At 43.2% G+C, this 22,376-nt stretch overlaps 1 protein-coding gene across 3 annotated transcripts in view; it reads left to right on the top strand.

Annotated features, from left to right (window-relative positions):
- GNAS (GNAS complex locus) overlaps positions 1–22,376 on the top strand; it is a 226,803-nt gene that overhangs the window by 67,250 nt on the left and 137,177 nt on the right. The window contains exons 1-2 of one of the 3 annotated variants that reach the window (XM_063146702.1): positions 16,610–16,926; positions 21,164–21,236. In XM_063146702.1, the coding sequence (XP_063002772.1) occupies positions 16,788–16,926; positions 21,164–21,236 (212 nt within the window). In that variant the 5' untranslated portion in view covers positions 16,610–16,787. Of the gene's footprint in view, positions 1–16,609; positions 16,927–21,163; positions 21,237–22,376 lie in introns of those variants that run through there. The other 2 variants (XM_063146693.1, XM_063146684.1) reach the window with 2 other exon arrangements.

Genomic DNA, 22,376 nt, shown 5'->3' on the forward strand with positions numbered 1-22,376 from the left:
TGGTCACTCCTAGATGTACCGGTGACCAACCTACATTCAGGGGCACCATTTAGGAAAAGCAGGATGGGCAAGCACCTCAACTCTATATTTCACACTTGTGATTATTCTCCGGAGCACTTCTTTCTCTGGGGAGCTCATTGGTTCTACACATGAAGTGGCTACTGTCATAAACAGTTCAATGGACGCATGCCCTAGCTATATATGCCAAAAGCACAAATCCCTTTGCTTAAAATCCAAGGTGACAGCTGCTTACATTACTATAGTTATTATAAGGTATAAAAAGAAACCAAAACCTATGCCCTTAAAGTATATTTCTCTCTCTCTTCTTCTCCCCTCCCCTCGCAGACACAAACTAGATAGATAGTTTTGGATATTATTTATATCCAAAATGCAATCCTCTGAATATTGCTGTGAATCTTATCTTGCTGTTAATCTCTCTTCCTATTACTTAAATCTTTTTAGGTATCTAAATCTTGCGATCTCTCCTCCTAGTACCTAAATCTTTTTGTCAGAGTGAAATTGTATCTCTTACCTCTACATATGCTTTATATTTACGGCATCACCTTAAAACTGCCATGCGTCTCTGTTTTTATATTCTCTCGGTAATTGATAAGTGTAATATCATTGCAGAAATGCAGTTTCCATTACAATTCTGTGCGGGCAACAAGCAAAGCTACGTTTGCAGTTTTATAAGAAATATATACCCTTGATTAGGAGATAAAACTGCTGGATTTACAATGCAATCCTGTATCTGTCTACTCTTGTTCATTAGGGCTTAACCCCATCCAAGTGGGTATAGGATTGCAGCCTTTGTGTTGACCAGGGGCTTGTCTATACAGCTTGTTTACCCCAACTTAAATGCGCATATTCGTGTTTTAGGACACACGATGCAGCCGTCCATTCACCGTAGCGCCGGGTTTTTAATGCGATAATGCGCATATTCGCATTCACGATTTACCGCAACTTTTAGATCACATCTGAGTTTCCACCGCATTATGTATCTTTGGGGGAGTTAAATAGCATTTTGACATGTGGGTGGAGCTTGAGGGTAGGACAATGTGATTGGCCAATTTCCCACCAATCAGCTGCCTCGTTCCTTCGCGCCGGTTTTATGTTGTGTTCCGCAGTATTTGGACATTGCTATTACCGTCTCCTGAAGTGGTTGACCTTTCTTTCTTTCTTTTTTAAGGATCCTGCCTGCAAAACTGCGGGCAGCCAAATCCTACACACGTTTCCCACATCTGTGCCAAGCGCAGGATAACTTCACATAACCCTTCCATAACAATTATGTATAAATGACATAAATTCCAAAAACCTAAACGTTATACCCTGACCCAGCCCAGAGGCTTGGAAGTAATAACAAAAGCAAAAACACACCAATGCTAAACGAAATAGTTTAAGCACATTGACTGAAACATCACCACCCTTTATCATTTTGATCTGGAGCCCCAGAGCAGCCCTGTGCGGTATGGTCTCAGCAACATTTTCAGATGTTGGCCAGACTTGGATTTGAGCAAGCCTGTATTGCAGTGGTTCAGCACTTCAGGCACAGGAGCCAAATCTGGCCCTGCTGGGGTCCTTACCTAGCCCTCCAGGGAGCCCCAGATGGCCATGTCCCCTGGCCCTACTGGTCCTCAACCGCCAATCATTCGGAGGCTTCCCAGCTTTTGTGCACTGTTTTCCCATTCTGAAAGGTTGCAATGTCTCTCTTAAGGCTTAATTACTGGCAGTAAGAACTTTAAACTCAAATTTGCTGGCGTTCTGGGTATTTTTCATCTCTTCCTTTTGCCTTTGGATCCACCCCTGAAGACATCTTCGAAATGGCGTTCGGCCCTTGGACTGGAAGTTATTTTGTACTTCTGTTGTAGCGGGAAAGAGTTCCATCCCTGAGTGAGCCTCTCTTTTTTAAAATACGGTTTGCAGTCTGAACCTGGTACTTTGGGCCAAATTGGACGTGATGCGTCTTTGCATTTAACATGCAGGTGGTTATTTTGTAAGTGTAAATGTTTTGCATGAGATGGGTGCAGGGAGGCAGATAATCAACAGGATCAGAGTGGAAATGGGACACGGTGTATAGCCTTTCCCTTCCTTGCTGCGCTCCTGAGGAAAACCTCTCTTCTCAAGGTGTTCTTTGGGAAGAAAACCCCCATTGATGAAAATGGCCAAACTCTTGGACACATCTAAAGTACTTCCTTGGATTCTGGCCAATGGAATTTTAATGCAATGGAATCAAGTTCCCATATTCAACGGTACAGAAATAAAAAGGATGGATGTGTGTATGTGTGAACCAGCACTTGTGAAAAAATTTTTTGTTGTAGCATGACTGGGTTCCACTCCACAAACTGATTTTTTTAAAGCTTTGTGTGGTTGCAATCCACAATTACCTGGAAGTAAGCCCAGTGCTCCAAGTGAGGTGGGATGCCATCCTACCTCTTTTCTGGAAGTCCTAAAACTATTTCACCTTTTCAGGTGGGCATAACGGAGTATGATTTAACATCCCACTTCCTTTTTCTCCCAGTTTGAGCACTGAGTAAGCCCCACTGAACATGATGTGCCTAGGGTCAAGGTGGGAGCCTAAGCAAAATGAAAGCAACCCAAAGCCAAGAGAAATTCAATACAGAATAATAGGGTTACTTCAAGGTGATCACTGTCGCATGTATTCCTGCAAAAGAAGAAGTGATCACACTTGTGAAATTCAGCTGGTAGAAGAATGCTTGTTCACATGGGTGGAACATTCAGGCCTAGCATTTGCCAGTGGCACAAAAAGTCCCCTTGGGCTTGTGAATCAGTTCTGCCATGCAGAGAATGGAAGGCCATAGTTTGGAGACAAGCATCTTTGTGGACTGAAGTAATGAAAACAGATGGTCCTTCTAAAGCACAAGGTAAGCATTGTCAAGAGCAGTAAGTTATGAAGGGATTAAGAAGTGCAGACCTGTCCAGCCAGCTCAGCAGAAGCCGAATGTGCTTTTATGTTAATGCACCAGGACTGGGTTGGTTGAAAGTTCATAATAAGCTTTAGACTGGAATAACCAACAGATTAAACAGAAATAATATTGATATTGAAAGGCGAATTAAAACGGATGTTAGATCTAACTAGTTAGTGGATTGGAACATTATGTGTGTGTGTCCACACACTCTTATGTTTAATCCTCTGTCTGTGTGTGTGTGTGTGTGTGTGTGTGTGTGTGTGTGTGTGTTCTGCTTGCCAATAGAATTGCATACAACATGCTTTGTGCCGCTTTTCATAAAGTCTTCGTGGAATTTATATATTTTCACTGGCTATTTTCAGACTGTTTTTTTTCAAAGTAAATAAATAAGAACCGTGGGATTTTGAAGTTGGTAGAAATCACAGTACCTCTGCCACACATTCTAGTTCCTTGGATTGTATGTGTGTTTTCATAACTGAGAAAAGTGAATTTCATTCTTAGTATATAGTAAAATATAGTTTTAAAAAAATCAGAGCCTATCTGTACCCCTAAGCTACCCCATACATAGAGAGGGACAATATATATATATATATATATATATATATATATATATATTCAGAGTTGAAGGCAGTTTGGAAGAGGGGAGTTGTGGCTTGTGTTCTGTTCACTTGCTCCACTTTGGCTCTGGTAAATAGATTTTGCAAGTTTGGGGACTCTATCAAAAAAACTATTAAGCCAGAGGAAAGGAGACAAAATATTTTTGTGTGCACACCATGGTATCAGTGCATCTCTAAAGCATTTTCAGTTCTCTACAGACTACTGTCTTTTTCCAGGCTGGGGTCACTTGTCTAGGACATGACTTGTGGTACCCTGCCATCAGTGGAAGGCACTTTTTTTTCCAAATCTGCAACCCATTTGAGTCTAGGAGTTGGAGCTGGTCAAGATATTGTGCTAGCAACAGGGCTTCTTATCCCTGTGGTTAATTTCCCGGCTATATTGTGTAGTATAACTTTCTACATGTGTGAACACCATATTCTCATGAGTTTTCCTACCCCCATTCACGCACCTCTTTAGTTTTGCTACCTTGCGAGGTTGTAGGTGTAAGATTTCAGTGGTAGATAATTTTGCTAATGCATTTCTAAAAAAAAATAAAAATAAAATTGGACCCCCTTCTAATTATTTATCCCTCCCCCAAAAAAACTCAAACCAACCACTTATTCCACAAGTGAACATGCAGAAATTATCACACACAGTTGTATGTGTGGAGTCTGCTGTGGACAATAACTTCTTCACATAAGACAGAGAATCTCCCTACAACATTGAAGAAGTGGTTACTGCAAATACCAAGTGGCCACTGCTGGTAATGGGTCCTTCTCCATGGTCAGTTCTTCCATACCTTGGAGTAAGGTGAACTGAGAGCCCTATAGAGGGATCTGTTATCCCAGCAAATACCCAAAATAGTCTGGAAAGATTATATGCTCTCAGTGAGCTCCTTTCCCTTCCTGATCATCTGCTGTATCCCAATGCACACCTGATTTCTCCATCCCTCCAAATAGACTCATGATTTTATTTATTTATTTATTACATTTAGCCAGAGCTATTTAGCCAATAGCCAGAGCTCTCTGGGCAGTTCACAAAAATTAAAAACATTCAAAGTATAAAACAACAGTATAAAATCATAATATAAAATACAATATAAAAGCTCAACCAGATAAAAACAGCAGCAATGCAAAATTACAAATTTAAAACACCGAGTTAAAATTTATTTATAGACTGTTAAAATGCTGAGAGAATAAAAAGGTCTTCACCAGGCGTCTAAAAGCATATAATGTAGGTGCCAAGCGAACCTCCTTAGAAACTCATTCCACAGCAGAGAAGGCCCTCCTCCTGGTAGCCACTTGCCTCACTTCCTTTGGCAGGGGCCAAAGGAATGATAATGAAGCCTTCTGGCAGCCAGGTGAGCTTTACTCCGCCAGCTGTGGACTTTTTGCCAAAGTTGATGCAACTTCAATTTCTGTGGTGGAGGGGGAACGTCTGGGGTCAAAATTGGGGTCCAGGCACGATGTGTGGGGAGAGCACAGGTGGAGTGTCTTTGGGACTAGTTAACTTGGGCTGGTCTGCTGTGGCTACTCTTCAGGCTCCCCATTTGTGCTAGAGGCCTCCTCAGGGTCCTACTCCACCTTCTTGAATGAGGTTCTCTTGGAGCCATAGTCAGGCTGGACCCTGACAGAAGTTTGGTTGGGGGTCAGGGGGAAGGAAAGATATTCTCCCTTTCTGAAATGGTGTCTTTGGCTCTACAGTTTAGAATTTAGATACACATATTTGATAATAATGCAGTTAAAGGGAAAGACAGATAAATATGAATGGACTATTCTCACTATTATATAATATGTTGCTGCTTTTTTGAAAATTAACACATAGTTGTTATAATTTCCAATTAATTCAATTTGGATATCCTTTTTTGATTAGTAAATGTTTCTTTTCAATCATTGTAGATTTGTTCTTCCCAAAACATGATGAACATCAACAAGCCCATATTAATACTGCAAATGTTTGTATTCACTGATGTGCAACCTGGTTTTCTGGATGGATATTGATGAACACTGTGCTCTTTACGAAAATTTGAAGCGTATGTATTTTGCACCTGGCTCTGGTTGGTGGACCTTGGATTTCTGGTAAAAAACACACCAAACATAGGAACATAAGAAAAGCCCTGCTGCATCAGACCAAGGGTCCATCTAATCCAGCACTCTGTTCACACAGTGGTCAACCAGCTGTTGACCAGGAACCAATAGAGCAGGACACGGTGCAACAGCACCCTCCCACCCATGTTCCCCAGCAACTGGTGCACAGGCTTACTGCCTCGAATACTGGAGATAGCACACAACCATCAGGGCTAGTAGCCATACAACCATCAGCCTTCTCCTCCAAGAATTTATTGAACCCCCTTTTAAAGCCATCCAGATTGGTGGCCATCACCACATCTTGTGGTAGCGAATTCCAGTTTAACCATGTACTTTGTGGAGAAGTACTTCCTCAATTTCTCACCGATCAGTTTCATGGGGTGACCCTGGGTTCTAGTATTTTGGGAGAGGGAGAAAAATCAACATTCTCCACACCATGCATAATTTTTGTACACTTGTATAACGTCTCCCGTTAGCCTCTTTTTTCCAGGCTAAACAATCCTAGCAGTTGTAACCTTCCTTCATAGGGGAGATGCTCCAGCCCCTTGATCATTTTAGTTGCCCTTTTCTTCACAAAGTGGGACTGGTAAGCCTGAAGTCTGCCTACCCCAGACATAAACTATAATATAATATCTGCTATTGCCAAATTCTGGCAAACACATATATTCCAGTTAACATAATCCTAAAAGAGATGAGGGAGAACTATTCCTAAAATAACATTTTAGCATCAATTTTGCTAACTCCAGCACTAGACATGGTGCCAGATCCTCATCTGGGATATATCAGTGTAATTCCCCCTGCCTATTTTATTTTGACAAAAGGCATTTCAGATGTAAAAATAGCTGCATTATTTTCCTCTGGCTAATGCTCGCCAATTTGAAGGGCTGAAGGTGTGTGTGTGTGTGAACAAACTGGAATTTTGAACTTCATGTGCAGACTTTAAGCCAATGAGGTTAAAATGTGATATGGAACTGCTATAACAGAAGAGGCCAAAAAGGCGACGGTAGGAAGGTGTCATTTTGAATGATCCCAGTGCAGTTGTTTTATTATTCATCTCTGTTAGAGGCTCAAAGAATAAAACATAATAATGAGAGATACAGTCCAGCAGAGGCATTGCTGGGCCTGGGTCCATGGTGACTGGGTCCAGTGACCACTGGTGCCAATGGAAGGTTTTATTCTCCACTCAATTGCCATGCAGGGGTTATTGTCAAGGGGGGAGTGCAGTTTGCCCCCCAAATTCCATGCCAATTAAACTTAAGGGGGGGGAGAAACCTCCTTGACACCCAAGTTTAATTGCATGAGGTGGGACAATATTCCTCAGGGAGGGAAAGAGGAAAATGGGGGAAGGGAAAGCAAGAGATAAGTGGGGAAGAAAGAGGGGGGAAGTCTATTGGCCTCTAAAAGGTTAAACAATCTGCGCATGAGGTCTTTCTCCATGTACCCAAGTGTGCATTCGATCCTGGTCGTGTGTATATGTGAGTGTGTGGTATTTGCGTATTGATCTTTGTGTGGTTCGTCCTGTGATGTGGTGTTTGGAGAGGATGTACTTAAGAGTGGTGCTTCCTAGCCTGCTTGGGTCTTTCTCTGTCTGTGTCTATGTGGGGGTTTAGGGGGAAAGTCACAAACCCCATATAGGTGGTCCCAGTTGGTAACCAAACAGCTTATCCAAGGTAGCTTCATGTCAAATGCATTGTCATAAGTCCAGGGGTGTGTGGGATGTACTGCTCCTGTTGCCTGAGAAATTTCAGCCAATCCCACTTATCTTGGATTAGGGATTAAATGGTATGATTTTTTTTGGTAGGTTTGAGCCATGGTACCTCTTTTCTAAAAATCCATCCAGTTGTGCTATGGTAAATTCTGAAGTGCAGGTGAATCCATTTATGCTGACCATTTCTTTGAAATAAAGAGCATGTACACCAGCGAATATTAAAGACTGTTCCGGTACAAAATTTATCTGTGCAATAACATTCTCCCCGCCCCACAAAAGAAGCAATGACTGGACATTGCCAAAACATGTTTAAAAGAAGCATTATTTGTATTGCACTGCCAGCAGTGAGCTGAATTAGACAATCCCTTATTAAAGAGATGTTGCACTGTCCAGTGGTTAAGAGAAAAAAGTTTTTGCTGAATAAAACGCAGCCTAAGATCCATAGATGCAACCAGAAGATGCCAAAGCGGCGACCCGCTGATGAGGCATTTTATGGTGGTTCCCACAGCAGTTCCTCAAATCCCCAAATGTACCCACGGGACCAAAAATGTTGGGGAGCCCTGTGAACTTCAGGTTCGTTTGTTTATAAAATATTTATTTCCCTCCTTTTGGTCTTTAAACCCCACTCCAACCCCACACAATGGATAGCAAATCTTAAGAAAATGTTCTTTAAAAATAATAATTAAATATTCATAAAACAACAGAAGGAAATAATCAGTGGAGGCTGGTGTCTGCAGAGGCAGTGGGGCAATGTATCTGCTCTGGGTTTCAGTTAGAACCAATCGGAACTCTAAGGGAGCTATCCAAGGTGGTTTTGACTGAAACCTGGAGTGAATACACAGCCCCACTGACATTGGAGCTGCCAGACTCCACTGGAAATAATGTCAGCTAAGGTAAACAAATCCTTTTCCTACCACCTCCTTCCGAAAGCTAAGCAATTTAAGATCCATTAAGCCCAAGTTCTCAAGTCCAGCCAAGTTTCAGGAACTGTAAGATGGAGAACACACCCTTCAGGTCTAGATTTACATATGACCATCCATGGCCCTGCCCTGCCCTGCCCTGGGTGAATGTCATTGTTACCTAGCCCTATACAGGGACATCATTGGAGGTGGAAGGAGGCACAGCTCTCTTCGCCTGTTTCAGATCTCATGTGGTTATTCCTCAGGACCACATTTATCTATGTTCAGTTTACTGGCTTTACCTACTGAATGCCTATTGTTACTACTCTCTTTCGATCTCTCTCTGTACTACTAGAAGCCTCTCTCGTAACAGTAGAACCCAATGGGGTCATCCCATGAAGCTGATTGGTGGGAGATTCAGGATAAAAGGAACTTCTTCACACAACACATAGTTAAACTATGGAATTTCCACCACAAGATGTAGTGGAAGCCACCAATTTGGATGGCTTTAAAAGGGGATTGGACAAATTTATGAAGGATAAGGCTATGAGTAGCTACTAGTCCTAATGGTTGTATGCTACTTCCAGTATCAAGGCAGTATGCCACGTACAGCAGTTGCTGGGGAACATGGGCTAGAGGGTGCTGTTACTCTCGTGTCCTGCTTGTGGGTTCCTGTTTGACAGCTGGTTAGCCACTGTGAACGGAATGTTGGACTAGATGGACCCTTGGGCCCACTGAAATTGGGCCCACTGTAGGCTGAATAAAGGTGGGAGTGGCCGGTGTGCAGGAAGTAGTATGCATGCACTCTTCCCCTCTCATGCACAACAGCCGATGGATTGTTTCAACCATAAGGAGCTGTTACAAGCAAACCAGGTCAGAGAGAAAAACTGCCCCTATCCAATTTCTCCACCCCATAGATAATTTTATACACTGCTATCATGTCTTCCTCTGCTTACCGTTTTCCTCAGCTGAACAGTCCCAGACTTTGTAACCTTTCGTCGCAGGGGAGTCGTCCAGACCCTTTATCATTTCAGTTGCATTTTTCTGCACCTTTTCCAACTCTACCATATCCATTTTTAGGAGTGGTGACCGGAAAAGTGTGTTCAGGAGTGCAGCAGCTTGCGCTTTAACCAAATTAATCGTGGCCTTGCCATTTTGAAGAGGTCTAGGAGGACCTCCTTATTCTAACATGGGTGATTATACAATGTTAAGAAACTATACCAGTTTCTCTTGCATGCAATAGCACAGACTTTGGTTCTGTGGCAAGCCAGTTAGGAGATTAGTAAAGGAGAAGGAAGCGTGTGTGTTGTTTCTGCTGATGCATTGTGCACCTTTGTTCAACCTCGGGAGACTCTAGCGTAGAGGATTACGAGAACACTCAGAATTTGTATTCTGCACCTGGGGCAGGTGCAAGGTTTGTCATGACAATTTCAACACAAAGTTAATTCAAATCTGGCACTTAGCACAGTATTCAATGCCATCACATGCAAAGGCAATCACTTCTCTAACAATGAACCAGTTGTCAGTATATATTCTGATGTCTGTCTTGCCAAGTTTCCTTTTCTGCAAAATACATCTTCTCATCCAAGGTTTTTCTACTTTAGAGGAAATGGTGTTCGAACTAGCTGTCTGAATTTAAATCTTACAAAACTTTTGACCATCAAGTTGCCCCATGGCAAAGGTGGGTGTCAAAGTTACTCCCTTGGTTTTCCAGTAATATCACTCATTTATTTGGTGTAAGTGTCCCAATGATAATATCAAAATGGTTTCTTTTGGGGGATATTTCTGCCTATACACAATATCCCTGCATGCACTTAGAATGTTTCTGGTACTACTGAGATGAATTGGGAAGTGGCTAGATGTCTTGTGGAATGTCTATTCCAATTTTTTCAATGTGCCTGGAGAATTTATTTATTTCATTTATTTATTTATTTATTAAACTTATATACCGCTCCCATAGCCAGGGCTCTCTGGGCAGTTTACAGAAATTCTAAAATTGAGGTAAAAACAAGTATACAAAATTTAAAACTCTAAAACACAGAACATACACACATAAAGCATTAAAAACCAATTAAAAACTAAACATGTGGGTAATTAGAATGTGCCGCCATATGCCTGGGCAAAGAGGAAAGTCTTAACCTGGCGCCGAAAGGATAGCAGCGTTGGCGCCAGGTGAGCCTCATCAGGGAGATCATTCCAGTCTGGGGGCCACCACCGAAAAGGCCCTATCCCTTGTTGCCACACTCCGAGCCTCTCTTGGAGTAGGCACCCGGAGGAGGACCTTAGATGTTGAATGTAGTGACCGGGTATATTCACGTCGGGAGAGGCGTTCCGTCAGGTATTGTGGTCCCAAGCCATGTAAGGCTTTATAGGTCAAAACTAGCACCTTGAATTGGGCTCGGAAACATACAGGCAGCCAGTGCAAGCGGACCAGAGCAGGTGTTATATGGTCAAACCTTCTGGTTCCCGAAATCAATCTGGCCGCTGCATTTTGCATGAGCTGCAGCTTCCGAACCGTCTTCAAAGGCAGCCCTACGTAGAGCGCATTGCAGTAATCTAACTTGGAGGTTACCAGAGCATGGACAACTGAAGCCAGGTTATCCCTGTCTAGATAGGGGCGTAGCTGGGCCACCAACCGGAGTTTGTAGAAGGCACTCCGTGCCACTGAGGTCACCTGAGCCTCAAGTGACAATGATGGGTCTAAAAGACCCCCCATTGAACTAGAAACAGCAAATGTATCCCTCGCTCCAAGTAATTTTGCTTATAAATGTTTGGACTAGATGTTGTTTTTTCAGAGGGTTTAGGATCAATGACGGCAGCTGAATGCTTATTTGTTTTTATTGATAATGATGCGCTCTTATTGCTCTTTTATTATTTCTTTGTTTTAATAGGTTTTTAAAAAATGTCTTCATTATGTCTTGACTACTATTATTAGCTGCCTTGGTGTGTGTTTTTTATGGATGGAAAGGCAAGATACAGATATTTTGAAAGAATGAATGGGATTTTATAGGGACCAATCCTAAATCCCCCAGACAGCATCTGGGCGAACATAGGATTATTTGGTTTCTGGGTTCCAAGGTCGGAAACAGGGCTCCAAACTCGGAGCCCAGAAATTGCATTCCCTGCCCCCTCCCCCTCAGAACCAGGGCAATTCTGGCTATGTCTCCATGCTCAGAAAAGGAGCACAGAGACAGGAAAAGTGGTTCTCCTGGGGTTGGGGCAGAGGCTGGGCTGTGGCCATATGACATTTCCTTCCCTCTCCAAAGTGCCACAGCTAGACAAGCAAAAACACCCGTTTAGCAGAAATGCAGGACGGCTGAAGAGTGGAAGTAAAGATTGGATTGGATATCCTGCATTGGATACTCAGCAGCCTCTGAGTTTGGATGCTATGTTCATAGGATTGCACCCTTAATTGATGTTCACCACACAGTTAATGGAAATGTGACAGATATATGCAGATAGGTACATAACATTGGATAAAATAAGTGGACATTTTGTGAATGTGGCGGAGTCTAGTGGTCAGTAGTTCAGGATCTGAGCAGCTGTCCTGCAGTGTCCAGTACAAGTTGGCAGCTTAGCCCATGCACCATTTTCCTTTCTGAAGAAATTGTCAGAGTAGTTCATCTCCCTACCTGCTTTGTCTTGAGTAAGATGGTAGCAAAGCATAATTGCAAAGACAGGTCAGAGCCCTTGCAGCCAATAGCTAAAGAGGTTTGAAAGACTACAGTCTGCAGTTACTTCTCCCCTGCCCCTTGTTTCCATCAAAACTACAAATTTCCTTCAAATCTTAAAATTCTGGGCTTTACTATTTTACCCTATTCAGCAGCATCAGATTATGATTATTATGATTATTATTGTATTTATATCCTCCCTTTTTTTCTGCAAGGAACCCAAGGCGGCATACATAATTCTCCTCGTCCTTTCCACTTTATCCTCACAACAACAACCCTGTGAGGTGAGTTGGGCTGGGAGTCTGTGACTGGCCCAAAGTCACCCAGTGGGTTTCCATGGCCGACTGGGAACTAGAACCCGGATCTCCTGACTCCCAGTCCGACACTCTAGCCACTACACCACACTGGCTCTGGGTAAGCACCATAACAGGCTAGCTTTGACTTTACTATTGTGATATAGGTGATGGCAAAACAATGGATAAATTATATACACATTGAGTTTACCCTTTGTCCCGTGACTGTCATTAAAGATCATGGGGACTGCAGTGAGGTATTTTGAGGCTTGGTGTCAGCTACTCCAGGGGATAAGCTAGGAAACTATGCTTTCTCCTTCATGACACCCCTATTGTGTCACCAATGTTCACATTGAGAAGCATCTTGCTCTGTGTATTGGTGTTTGTGTGTGCTCACTCTGATTATATACAACTTAAGTCTCATTCATTTCAGTGGGTCTTCTTGGTGGGACTAACATTGCATACAACTCCCTGTGCTCATCTTCTCATGTCTTATTTGCTTCTGTGGGCTTCTTAGCAGATAGCTCTGAAGCTCAAAGCAGAAAAGCTAGTTCCAGAATTCTGCAGCACTCACCCAATGGGTCACCAGTGAATTTGGGGGTTTGTCACTGCATTAAATTTGCAGCCACTATGTGCTGCAGTTTGGGTCAATTCAGAAGAGCCCAGTCCATCAGGATAGGTCGCACTTTCTACATAGAGGCCCTCTCCCAAAATGACACTAGGGAAACATCTAGTAGCTGAGGCTTTACTCTGTAGCATATTTAGCATAAACGTTAATCCAGTTCAGTTTGTTGCTATTAGACCTGAGGCATCCTCAATATGAACCAGACAAGGTGACTTAGACCAATCAAGGTAAATACTATACCTTCTGATACCAGTTAGTTGAAAAGACTTTAACATTTACTTGCCCTGCTGGTTATAGTAAAAATTTCAATCAAGAAAATGGCTAACCTAGGTCACCTTTTTATGAGCATAACTAGTAATATATATTTCTTAAATACAGTTTAAAAAAATAATTAGACTGGAAAGGCTTGAGCTGTAATTACACTAAAATCAGAAAATAGTAATTTAACTAATTTTAATGCACTTAAAAAAAAACCTTTTAGAAAGGTCTGCTGGCCAAGAAAATTAAAAATAGCCTCAAGGTGGAGGACAGTTGTTGCTTCCTTTCTAGAGTGGTATAAGCTGTTAGTGGCTCTAACCGTGACAGCATGGCTTGTGGTTAGTGCTAACCCCAGAGAACCACAGTTTTGCTAACCACAGAGCCTGAAGTGTCGTCTGAACAGGCCCAGTGTGGTGTAGCGATTAGAGTGTTGGAATGTGACTTGAGAGATCCGGATTCTAGTCACTGCTCACTGGGTGACTGTGAGCCAGTCATGACTCTCAGCCTAACCTACCTCACAGAGTTGAGGATAAAATAGAGAGGAGGAGTATCATGTAAAGTGCCTTGGGTTCCTTGCAAGCGGAAAAAGTCAGGATATAAATGTAATAATACAGAAATAATAATAAATAAAATAAGGAAATATGATCATTTTCATAATCAAACAACAGAAAACATATGAATTCATTAGGGATAAAATGCTTCTTGTGTCTAAGCTCAGGCAAATATTTTTCAAATATGGGGAAAATATTGACGTAGCTTACAGGATTGTTTACAACAAAATAATGAATGTGAAATGCGTTAACAGTCTAAAGAGCTGTATAACTTCTAAATATGATTACCCTTACTGGAGGGAAATTAATGTGCAAGATTCTGCATATGTCACATAAAACATAATTATAAATAACTTAACTAGATGTACTGTTGCTTAACTCCCCTGAACCACCCTGCCTTATAATCAGGGAATCTAAGTAGGGGGTTTATTCCACACTTCTAAGTGCTTAAATACACGAACTGGGGATCCTAATTCACATGGTGAGAACAAAACAGGGATGATACTTATTCTACATTAATCAGCACGTAGGATCTATGTGTGAACATAGATCTATGATACTTATTCTACACTAATCAGCATGGAGGATCTATGTGTGAACATCATGTGACTGTGGCAGAAGACTACTAAAAAGAAAAATTACGGCTGAGACTCAGGCAGGATCTACACTGCTTTAAAGTGGTTTATAACAGTAGTGACAACGGTTAGGGCCCAGGAAACACTATATACAGTTTTCAACCCGCTTTTAAAGTGGCATATCCTGCTCGGTGTAGATCTTCCCTCTGTCGTAAAGCATCCTTTCCCAACCTGGCACCCTCCAGATGTGATGGACTACAGCTCCCATCATGCTGGCTGGGAGAAGATGGGAGCTATTGTTCAACACATCCAGAGGGCACTAGGTTGTGGAAGGCTGCAATACAGTTTCTCTTTCCCTGCACAGCTATCACACGTTCCCTTCCCGCAAGCTCTTTCTGCGTTCTCCCTCCCTCAAAGCCGCCTCCAGTGCCTTTGACACGTGTGTCTCTCCTCTTCGCCCCCCCCCCGTTTCTTCCACCCCCCCTCCTGGCTGGGTCAGGCTACAGGTGCTACCGCTGTTTTCATTCTTTCTTCAGCCAACCTGACCCATGATCCCGCTGCATGGCCACTAGGGACTTCCTTTTCCCTTTAATTATTGCTATTCATTTGCTTTAATTGCCCAGGAACCCCGTCGTGGCTTAACGACTCACAGATCTTGTTCAAGCTCTCCCCCCCTCACCCCCCTGTTTAAATTACTCCTAAATTCTTGAAGGAATTTGGAACAGAATCCCCAAGAGTTAGGATCTGGCCTTTTGCAGTACACCATGTGTTTTGCGCGCCCCCTTCCACCTTTCCTCAAGTCCCGTTTTTTGTTAATTAGGTTTTGCGTAAATGTAAATACTCAGGATTCTAATCGGACGAAAAAGGAAAGTCGCTGCATAAAGAGAAAGTGCAAGTTTTCTTGCCAAAGAAACAAGATCCGTCTTTCCTCCCCCTCAACCCACCCAAATTCAAAACAACCCCCCATTCCCCCCCCCCGTAACCTGGGCGTATCAAGAGAGGCCGGAGCAGGCAATCACACGCGTGCCGCCGCCGCCGCCGCTTGTCCCCATATCTGCCTTTCCCTGTGGGTGTTTGAAGAGGGCGCCTCTAGTCAGTTAACTCCTGACGTTTGGGTATCATGTGAATGGTTGAGTTCCCATGGTTCAGTGTGAGCTCGCCTTGCCCCACCCCATCTCTCCTTCGCTCTCGCTCCTCTTCCTCTGTAGATTTTAATAATTAAAATAAGAAAAAGAAATCCCGGCGAAATGCTAGAGAGAGGAGGCAAAATGAAATAGGGGGCCGAAGGAGAGCTGCGCATAGGGGAGCTATTTTTGTTTTTTTTTTGCGGGGGGGAGGAGATCGAAATTGCCTTTTCTTCTCCTCTTCTGTCTCCCTCTCTCTTTCCTCCCCCTCCCCACCTCTCCCTCCCTTTTACCCCTTTGCTCCACGCATTTGCCGGAGAAGCAAAAGAGGATTCAGCCGGCTGGAAACCTAATGTGAAAAAGCAAGAGCAACGGCAGCGAGAGGAGGGGAAAAGAAGAAGAGGGCCTTGGATTAGAACAACCACCATTAGGGGAGGAAGAAGCGACAACAGCCGCCGTTACCGCCGCAGAATATCGAGAGAAGGAGGAAAATCTCCCCAGCCCGGTAAAGAACGCGGGGACTCATTTTGCCAGCCAGCAGCCGAAGGGTTGGCTGTGACCCCTTCGGGCGCTTCACCCTTTTTTGGAGAGGCGGTGTGCGTGTTTGCAAGGGGGAAGCCAGCGAGGAGGAGAAGAGCGACCGAGGAAAGGCGGAAAAAAAAAAACACCCAGCAAGAAGGAAAAGGAGTGAGGAAGAGAGACATTTCTAGATTCTCCGTGCCCGGGATTTGGGGAGGTTTCTTTGCTCGGAGCCTGGCTGCCGTGGATCCGAAGGAGGATTTCTATATAGAAAGAAAGAGGCGAGAGAAAGAAAGGGAAAAAAGAGTGAGACAGACGTCTCTTAATATTATTTTTGCCCTCCCCCACCATTGAGGGTGGCGTGGAAGCTGGAGAGAGAGAGAGAGAGATATTTTTAGAAAACAACACCCTAATTTTGTTGTTGCTCCTGCTGCAGGGGTTTTTGGGGGAGGGGGGTAAAAGGGAGCCAGTTTTTTTTAAGCCGTGATCCTGCGGAGAATCACCCCCTTCTTTTGGCGGCTGCCAACTCTCCCTCTTTACCCTACCCCCAATTCTCCCCCCTTTTTTTCGTTTTCTTTCTTTCTTGGAAAAAGAAAAGAGAGGATCTGCATTGCGAGAGGATCTGGCCGAGGTGTGGGGGAGAAGGAGGTGGAGGCCCGGCTTGAGCAGTAGCAAAGTCATCGCTCCCCCCCCCTTCCCCCAACTCCCACCCCGTAGTAAGCCCCGCGCTCTCCATGTCTTTGGGCAGCGGCAGCTGTGAGTAGAAGAATAAAATAAAAAAGGGGGGGAAGGAGAGAGACTCCCCCCCGCCCCGTCCTCCCAGCCTTCTCTCCAGCGAACCCCGATTGCTTCCTGCTCCCCTCCCTTTCCCTCCTGCATCCCCCTCCTTTACCCCCCCAACCTACCCCTCCCCCCAATCCTTCCCCCCTCCCCCTTCCATTCCGCCCCCCAAGATGGGCTGTTTAGGGAACAGCAAGACTGAGGATCAGCGCAACGAAGAGAAGGCGCAGCGAGAGGCCAACAAGAAAATCGAGAAGCAGCTGCAGAAGGACAAGCAGGTCTATAGGGCCACGCACCGGCTCCTTTTACTGGGTAAGGGCGCGCGGGCGGTGGTTGAGGGGTGGGGTGGGGGGTACTGGTAGAAATGGGTGGGAGGGGAAGGGCAGCCTGCCCCGCACACTCCGGGGAGCGGCCAACGTCGTGCTCAAGGCCTGGATCTCCCTGGGTAACGGGTGGGCTGGGTAGCAATAACGGGGCCCAGCAGTGACTGGGCAAGAGGAGAGGTGGGGCCCTGCCTGCCTGCCTGCCTTTTCCTAGCCCCGAAGGAAATGGGCCCCACAAGGCATAGGCTGCAGACCGCACGCCAGGAAGAGAAGGGGCTTTTTGGGGAGGGGGCTTGACAGGGACGAGCCACCCGCGGGGCTGAGGGGAGAAGGGAAAGGACGCGGGTCTCCACGGCTTGGTTTTGAGGAGAAAAAGGCAAAAGGGGCCTGGGCGAAAGTAGGCCTCGGGCCCTCAGTCGTTGGCTCCTCGTACTGCAGTCATGGTTAAAAGGCGCGTGGGGAGGGGGGGTGTTGTCAGGAGCTGAGGGCTGGCTGTTCAGGTGTCGGAGGTAAATGGGAGAGGGTCGTGTCCCTTCTCCGCAATCCCCCTCCGCCCCCCTCTCTCTTTTTTTTACTGCCCCTTTCATGAACGCATAATAAACCAGTTTGCTTAATTATCTTCACCCTCGAGAAAACACCCTCATTGGTGATGATTAAAAGGCTACTTCTCTTCCTTGTCTGTCTGGCCCACTCCGTGTCTCCCCCCCCCCCCCAATAGTGTATAATTTGTAATGGCGAATTCGCCCTCCTCTCAGAATTTATTTTCAAAAGATCGTTAGTTGCATATACTCCATACCTGCTTGGCCTTTTAGTGTTTTAGTCTCCTTGCCCCGCAAACATGGTTAATATATAAAGGTTGCTTCATTCTGTCTTTTCTGCCCTCTGCTTTCCATACTTAAAATTAAATACTGCATGGAAAGGAGGTTTATGTGGTGCACCCCTCTTTTCAAACCATTAGCCTAGCACTGTTATGGGTTGAGGGGGGTTGTCAGTGATGATTAAGTGGAAAGTCATTTTCAAATAAGGAATATATATTCCCACAGCCTATACGTGTGGCATGATTTTGGGGGTGCTTGCAGCAGATTGTTCAGCACTTCAATGGATGTACTTGCTGCATGCAAGGTCCTAGTGGGGAGTGAAGTGAATATGATAAGTGGAGACAGGGGATATCAAGATAATTTGGCCTCACCCTTTGCCCATTGGGGACAGTACACATAGCACTCACATCCTTGCAGGAAGTGTGTGGAGTTTTGCAGTGTGCTGTTGTTTTGGAGGGGGGGGAGAACGGAGTGTGTTCTGGATAAATGGGGAGTTGGGGGGAATGATAGTTCAGTGGGAATTTAGAGGGAAAGGAGACTGAAAGTGGAAGCAGAAAGTGAAGCTTTTAAAGGCAGACTTGCATTCTTCCTTTGTCACTTTTATGATCATCATTAATGTTAGAAACAAGGTTGGTGAGAAGCTTTGGGGGCACTGCACGGCTGCTTTAGCTCCATATAGATTTTATCAAGTGTTGGCCTATTTGATATATTTTCCAAAATACTACCTGAAGACTGGGTTATCATAAAATGAATATTATTCTATTTTCTGACATACAGTTTACGTGACATGTTAGTATTGTAACAGTCCTAGAATATTGCTTATGAATGAACTAAGATTTTTATAGGAAGAAAAGGAAGAGAAACTATATCTGCTTTAATAGGTATTCTTTTTGCTGGTGGCTAAAATGGTGAAAATGAGTTCTAAGCTGAGGATGTGCTATGGAACTATGGTGTGGGGTGGGCCTTTCACCATTAGTTTGGAGAAGGGCTGTAAAATTAATGTATAAGAACTAAAGCAACATCTACAGTGTTAAAGGGTTTGTTGATTCTTTTTAACATAACTTGGAGGAAAATATTTGACATTAATGTCTGCACAATGCCTGTGTAGAGAAGTGTCACAAGAGCTACAATCTTAAGAATACATACTTGAAAATGTCTATTTAAATCAATTGGGCTCACTTCTGTGCAATTAATGTATTAAGACATAGGACGTAAATCAGTTTTGCAGCTTAAATACTCGAAATGAAAGCATATAGACATTATAGGTTGCAATCTCATGCACACTTACCTGGGAATAAATCCCACTGAACCCAGTAAGGCTTATTTTTGAGTAGACATGTAAGATTGCTCTTTGAATGTCTTTTCGAAGCTATGGTTATTAGAAAACTGCTTGGAGAATATTTGCCAGTTCTTCATATTTAGAACATGGCTTCCTCATGTGTCTGACATATGACTGGCCCAGATATGGTGGTTTTAAAAACTGAAGTTATATATAGTCCTTAAGACATTCAGTGTAATAGTGTGACATCTGTGGTGTTATGGTATGAAATATAGAAAATCCAAACAGAAAAGCACAAGTGCACAGCATTAATAGTATTTCAGTGTGTTGTGAACACATTAAGAATAATGCAGTAAAAAGGACACATGACATGCTTTTCCATAGGGCTATATCTATCTTAGGGGCCCTCAGTGTGGTGTCTCAATCAGACAACCATTTGACTGATATACCAGTGATAAATGTGCTATGCTTTGTTTTTTTTTATGCAAAATATTATGTGTGAGAAAAATAAGAACTTCAGTCTTTTGTAGATGGCTATTAGAAATATCAGAGTTAGGGTTAAAATTTAAATCAATCTTAGCTAAAATAGTTAGGCACTTTCCTGTAATAGGATATATCATGATACATCTTCAGGATGGAAGGTTGGAGGAAACACCCTTGCTTTTGATTTGGCTTTCTTATTACTTGGTAGTGTAGATCGTTTGATTTTTTTACATATTACAGCACCGTGGCTGGCAAGTATTTTATGCAATTACTTGTCTGCCTTGTAGAAATTCTATTGAACCTGTCTTACAAAATTATTTATCAAGAATGGTGTGGTGGGTGGTGGAATGATGTGAAGGTCCTCTATTTTTGGTATTAAAACGTTCTTGGTTGGATTTGAAGAAGGCCAATCGTATTAATAGTGAACGGGGTATTAATAGTGAATGCTTGGGTGTGGGGAGCTTGGATGTCTATGCAGATTAAGACATTGAAAGGGAAGGGGGAAATTAGAGACTTCTCCAGAAAAATATACTTTGATATATAGATGTTAAAATGCAAGGTTTTTTTTGTATGAGACTCAAAATGGAGGTTTGTACTGTCAGTGCCGGGGAAAGCCTGGCATTGGAGAAATACAAACAGTGCCTTCGTGATTACTGTCCTGCTTGGTCTCAGTAATGTCTCCTCTTTCTGAGGCTTATGGAATCGATATAGGAAAATGAATTGCAAAAAGATGCTAGAGCATCTGTATTGGCAGGGCAGGACTTATGTTCCTGCAAAAGAAGGAGGGAAGTGAGCTTTTGTATTGAAAGCTAACAACTGGAGTGTTTGAATATCTCCACCAGATTTTGTGGCTCAAGCCTTCCACTGTGCAGACTGAGTGGGTGCAACACGCTGACTAAACTGGGAGAAAGGGGGCTTTCTTGTGTGTGGAGTGGAGAAAGAGAAAGGGGTTACTTGTAGGAAGCAGAATGAAGGACGTTTTCGCATGGGGTGAACAGAATGGTATTTTCAAAATGCAAATTTGATATGCAACTTGACGGGTATGTGCGTGGGGTGTAGAGCATGTGGAGGTGATGGGAAGCTTCTTTCAGGGATGCAGATGGGAGATGGAGGGCAGGAGGAGGCTTTTATGCAGCACTATAGCAGAATGGTGGCAGAGTTCTGAGTTTTCAAATGGCAATGTCCGTGTCCTTGGTTTCAGTGTATTTAACTGCCTGACAGTGTGATTAAAGGCATGATGGTTTTGCAGACACAACTGGCAAGTGCTTGGGTCATGTATGAACTGCAGTGACTCTTTCATTCTCCCCTTCTGCTTTGAAGAGGTAATTGTTTGAGATGACTCCCTTTTCCCTCCAAGATATTGAAATTGCCCCTGCCTCAGTTTCCCCATTCTGCTTGTTTTGATGAAGACATTGGGGAAAAATGGATAGTGAAATATTCCAGGCTTCGGCTCTGACACATGACTTCAGCTGGACATTTATTTTTAGCTACAGTTGCTGTTTCCAGTGGCAATTACTACTTTTTTTTCCTTTCAGTTTTCAGTCTTGCGGTGAATAACCCAGGTTCGTGGATTTGAGTAGAAGCAACTCACGTGCCTCTGGATCTCTTCTACTTTCTTCTGAAACTGATTTATTTTCATTTTCTAGGTGCTGGTGAATCTGGTAAAAGCACAATTGTCAAACAGATGCGGATCTTGCATGTGAATGGATTTAATGCAGAGTAAGTCATCTATATTATTATATTTGAAGATGTGTGTACTATTCATTTGTAAAGGTATTTTTTGTTCATTTTATAAGTTCTAGAGAAATTGGGGAGGATTTATTGGCTTTTTTGGTTTTGTGTATGCAGGGTTTGGGTTAGTTTGGGATATGATAATTGGACTTTACAAGTATATAAGGGAACCTGCTATTAGCTGATTGCATCAAGGTTTCGTTTGTCAGGCTTTATGAAGGCAAAGGTTTTGCTGCAGTTTCTCCTACAATATGGCTGACACACCGGATTCTGCTTTAGCAGATTAATTTGTGGTGCTCGCAAAATTTTCTCACATGTAAGGGAAAAACACAAAATAAAACTCTATACCCTTAACGAAGGAGCATTAAGATTTGCTTCAGGAAATTTATGTGCTGGTATCACGTTTTGGACCACTGAGAGGCTTTTTATGATTGCTATTTGATTTCCATAGTTGAGATAAAATTATATTAAAAGTTTTTTTGGTGTGTCTGTCCTATTTTTGGGACACTTCTGATGGTCCAAGTACCATGGAGTGTGAAGATGTATTCATTATGTAATTTATAACGTCACGTAAATACTTAAACTTAACTTGGTCACTATCTACAAGTAACCTGATGGCTTCACTCTTTGAGCATTTGACTTGAACAAACCCTATGAGCAAAATATTTCCCCATGTAAATTTTTGGGCTAAGTTTATTCAGTTTAAAAAATATTTTAATTAGCATCCTGGGTTTGCATTCTATAGCTTGTAGGGAATTGTGTGCTTTTAAGGCACTCTTAAGGCATATTCTCATTGCATCTTTTTTTCTCTCAAAAGCCTCCAAAAGGCTTTCTTTGTAGGGAAGGTGTTCTAATCCTTTGATCATTTTGGTTGCCTTTTTCTATGTATTTTATGGTTCTACTATATCATTTTTGAGATGAGGTTACACAGTGATATATAGCATTCCAAATGTGGCCTCACCATAGATTTGATAAAGACATTACAATACTGGTAATGTCACGTGGTCTATTTTAGGATTATACAAGGGTTGTTTAATCCTCAAATAACCCCCATCACCCACCAGCCAGGTTTGGACAACACAACAAGCCATGGCAACCCCCAGCCGAGGCTTGCATATTAATAATGGT

The sequence above is a fragment of the Elgaria multicarinata genome, chromosome 1, assembly GCF_023053635.1.
Source record: "Elgaria multicarinata webbii isolate HBS135686 ecotype San Diego chromosome 1, rElgMul1.1.pri, whole genome shotgun sequence".
NCBI lineage: Eukaryota > Metazoa > Chordata > Lepidosauria > Squamata > Anguidae > Elgaria > Elgaria multicarinata.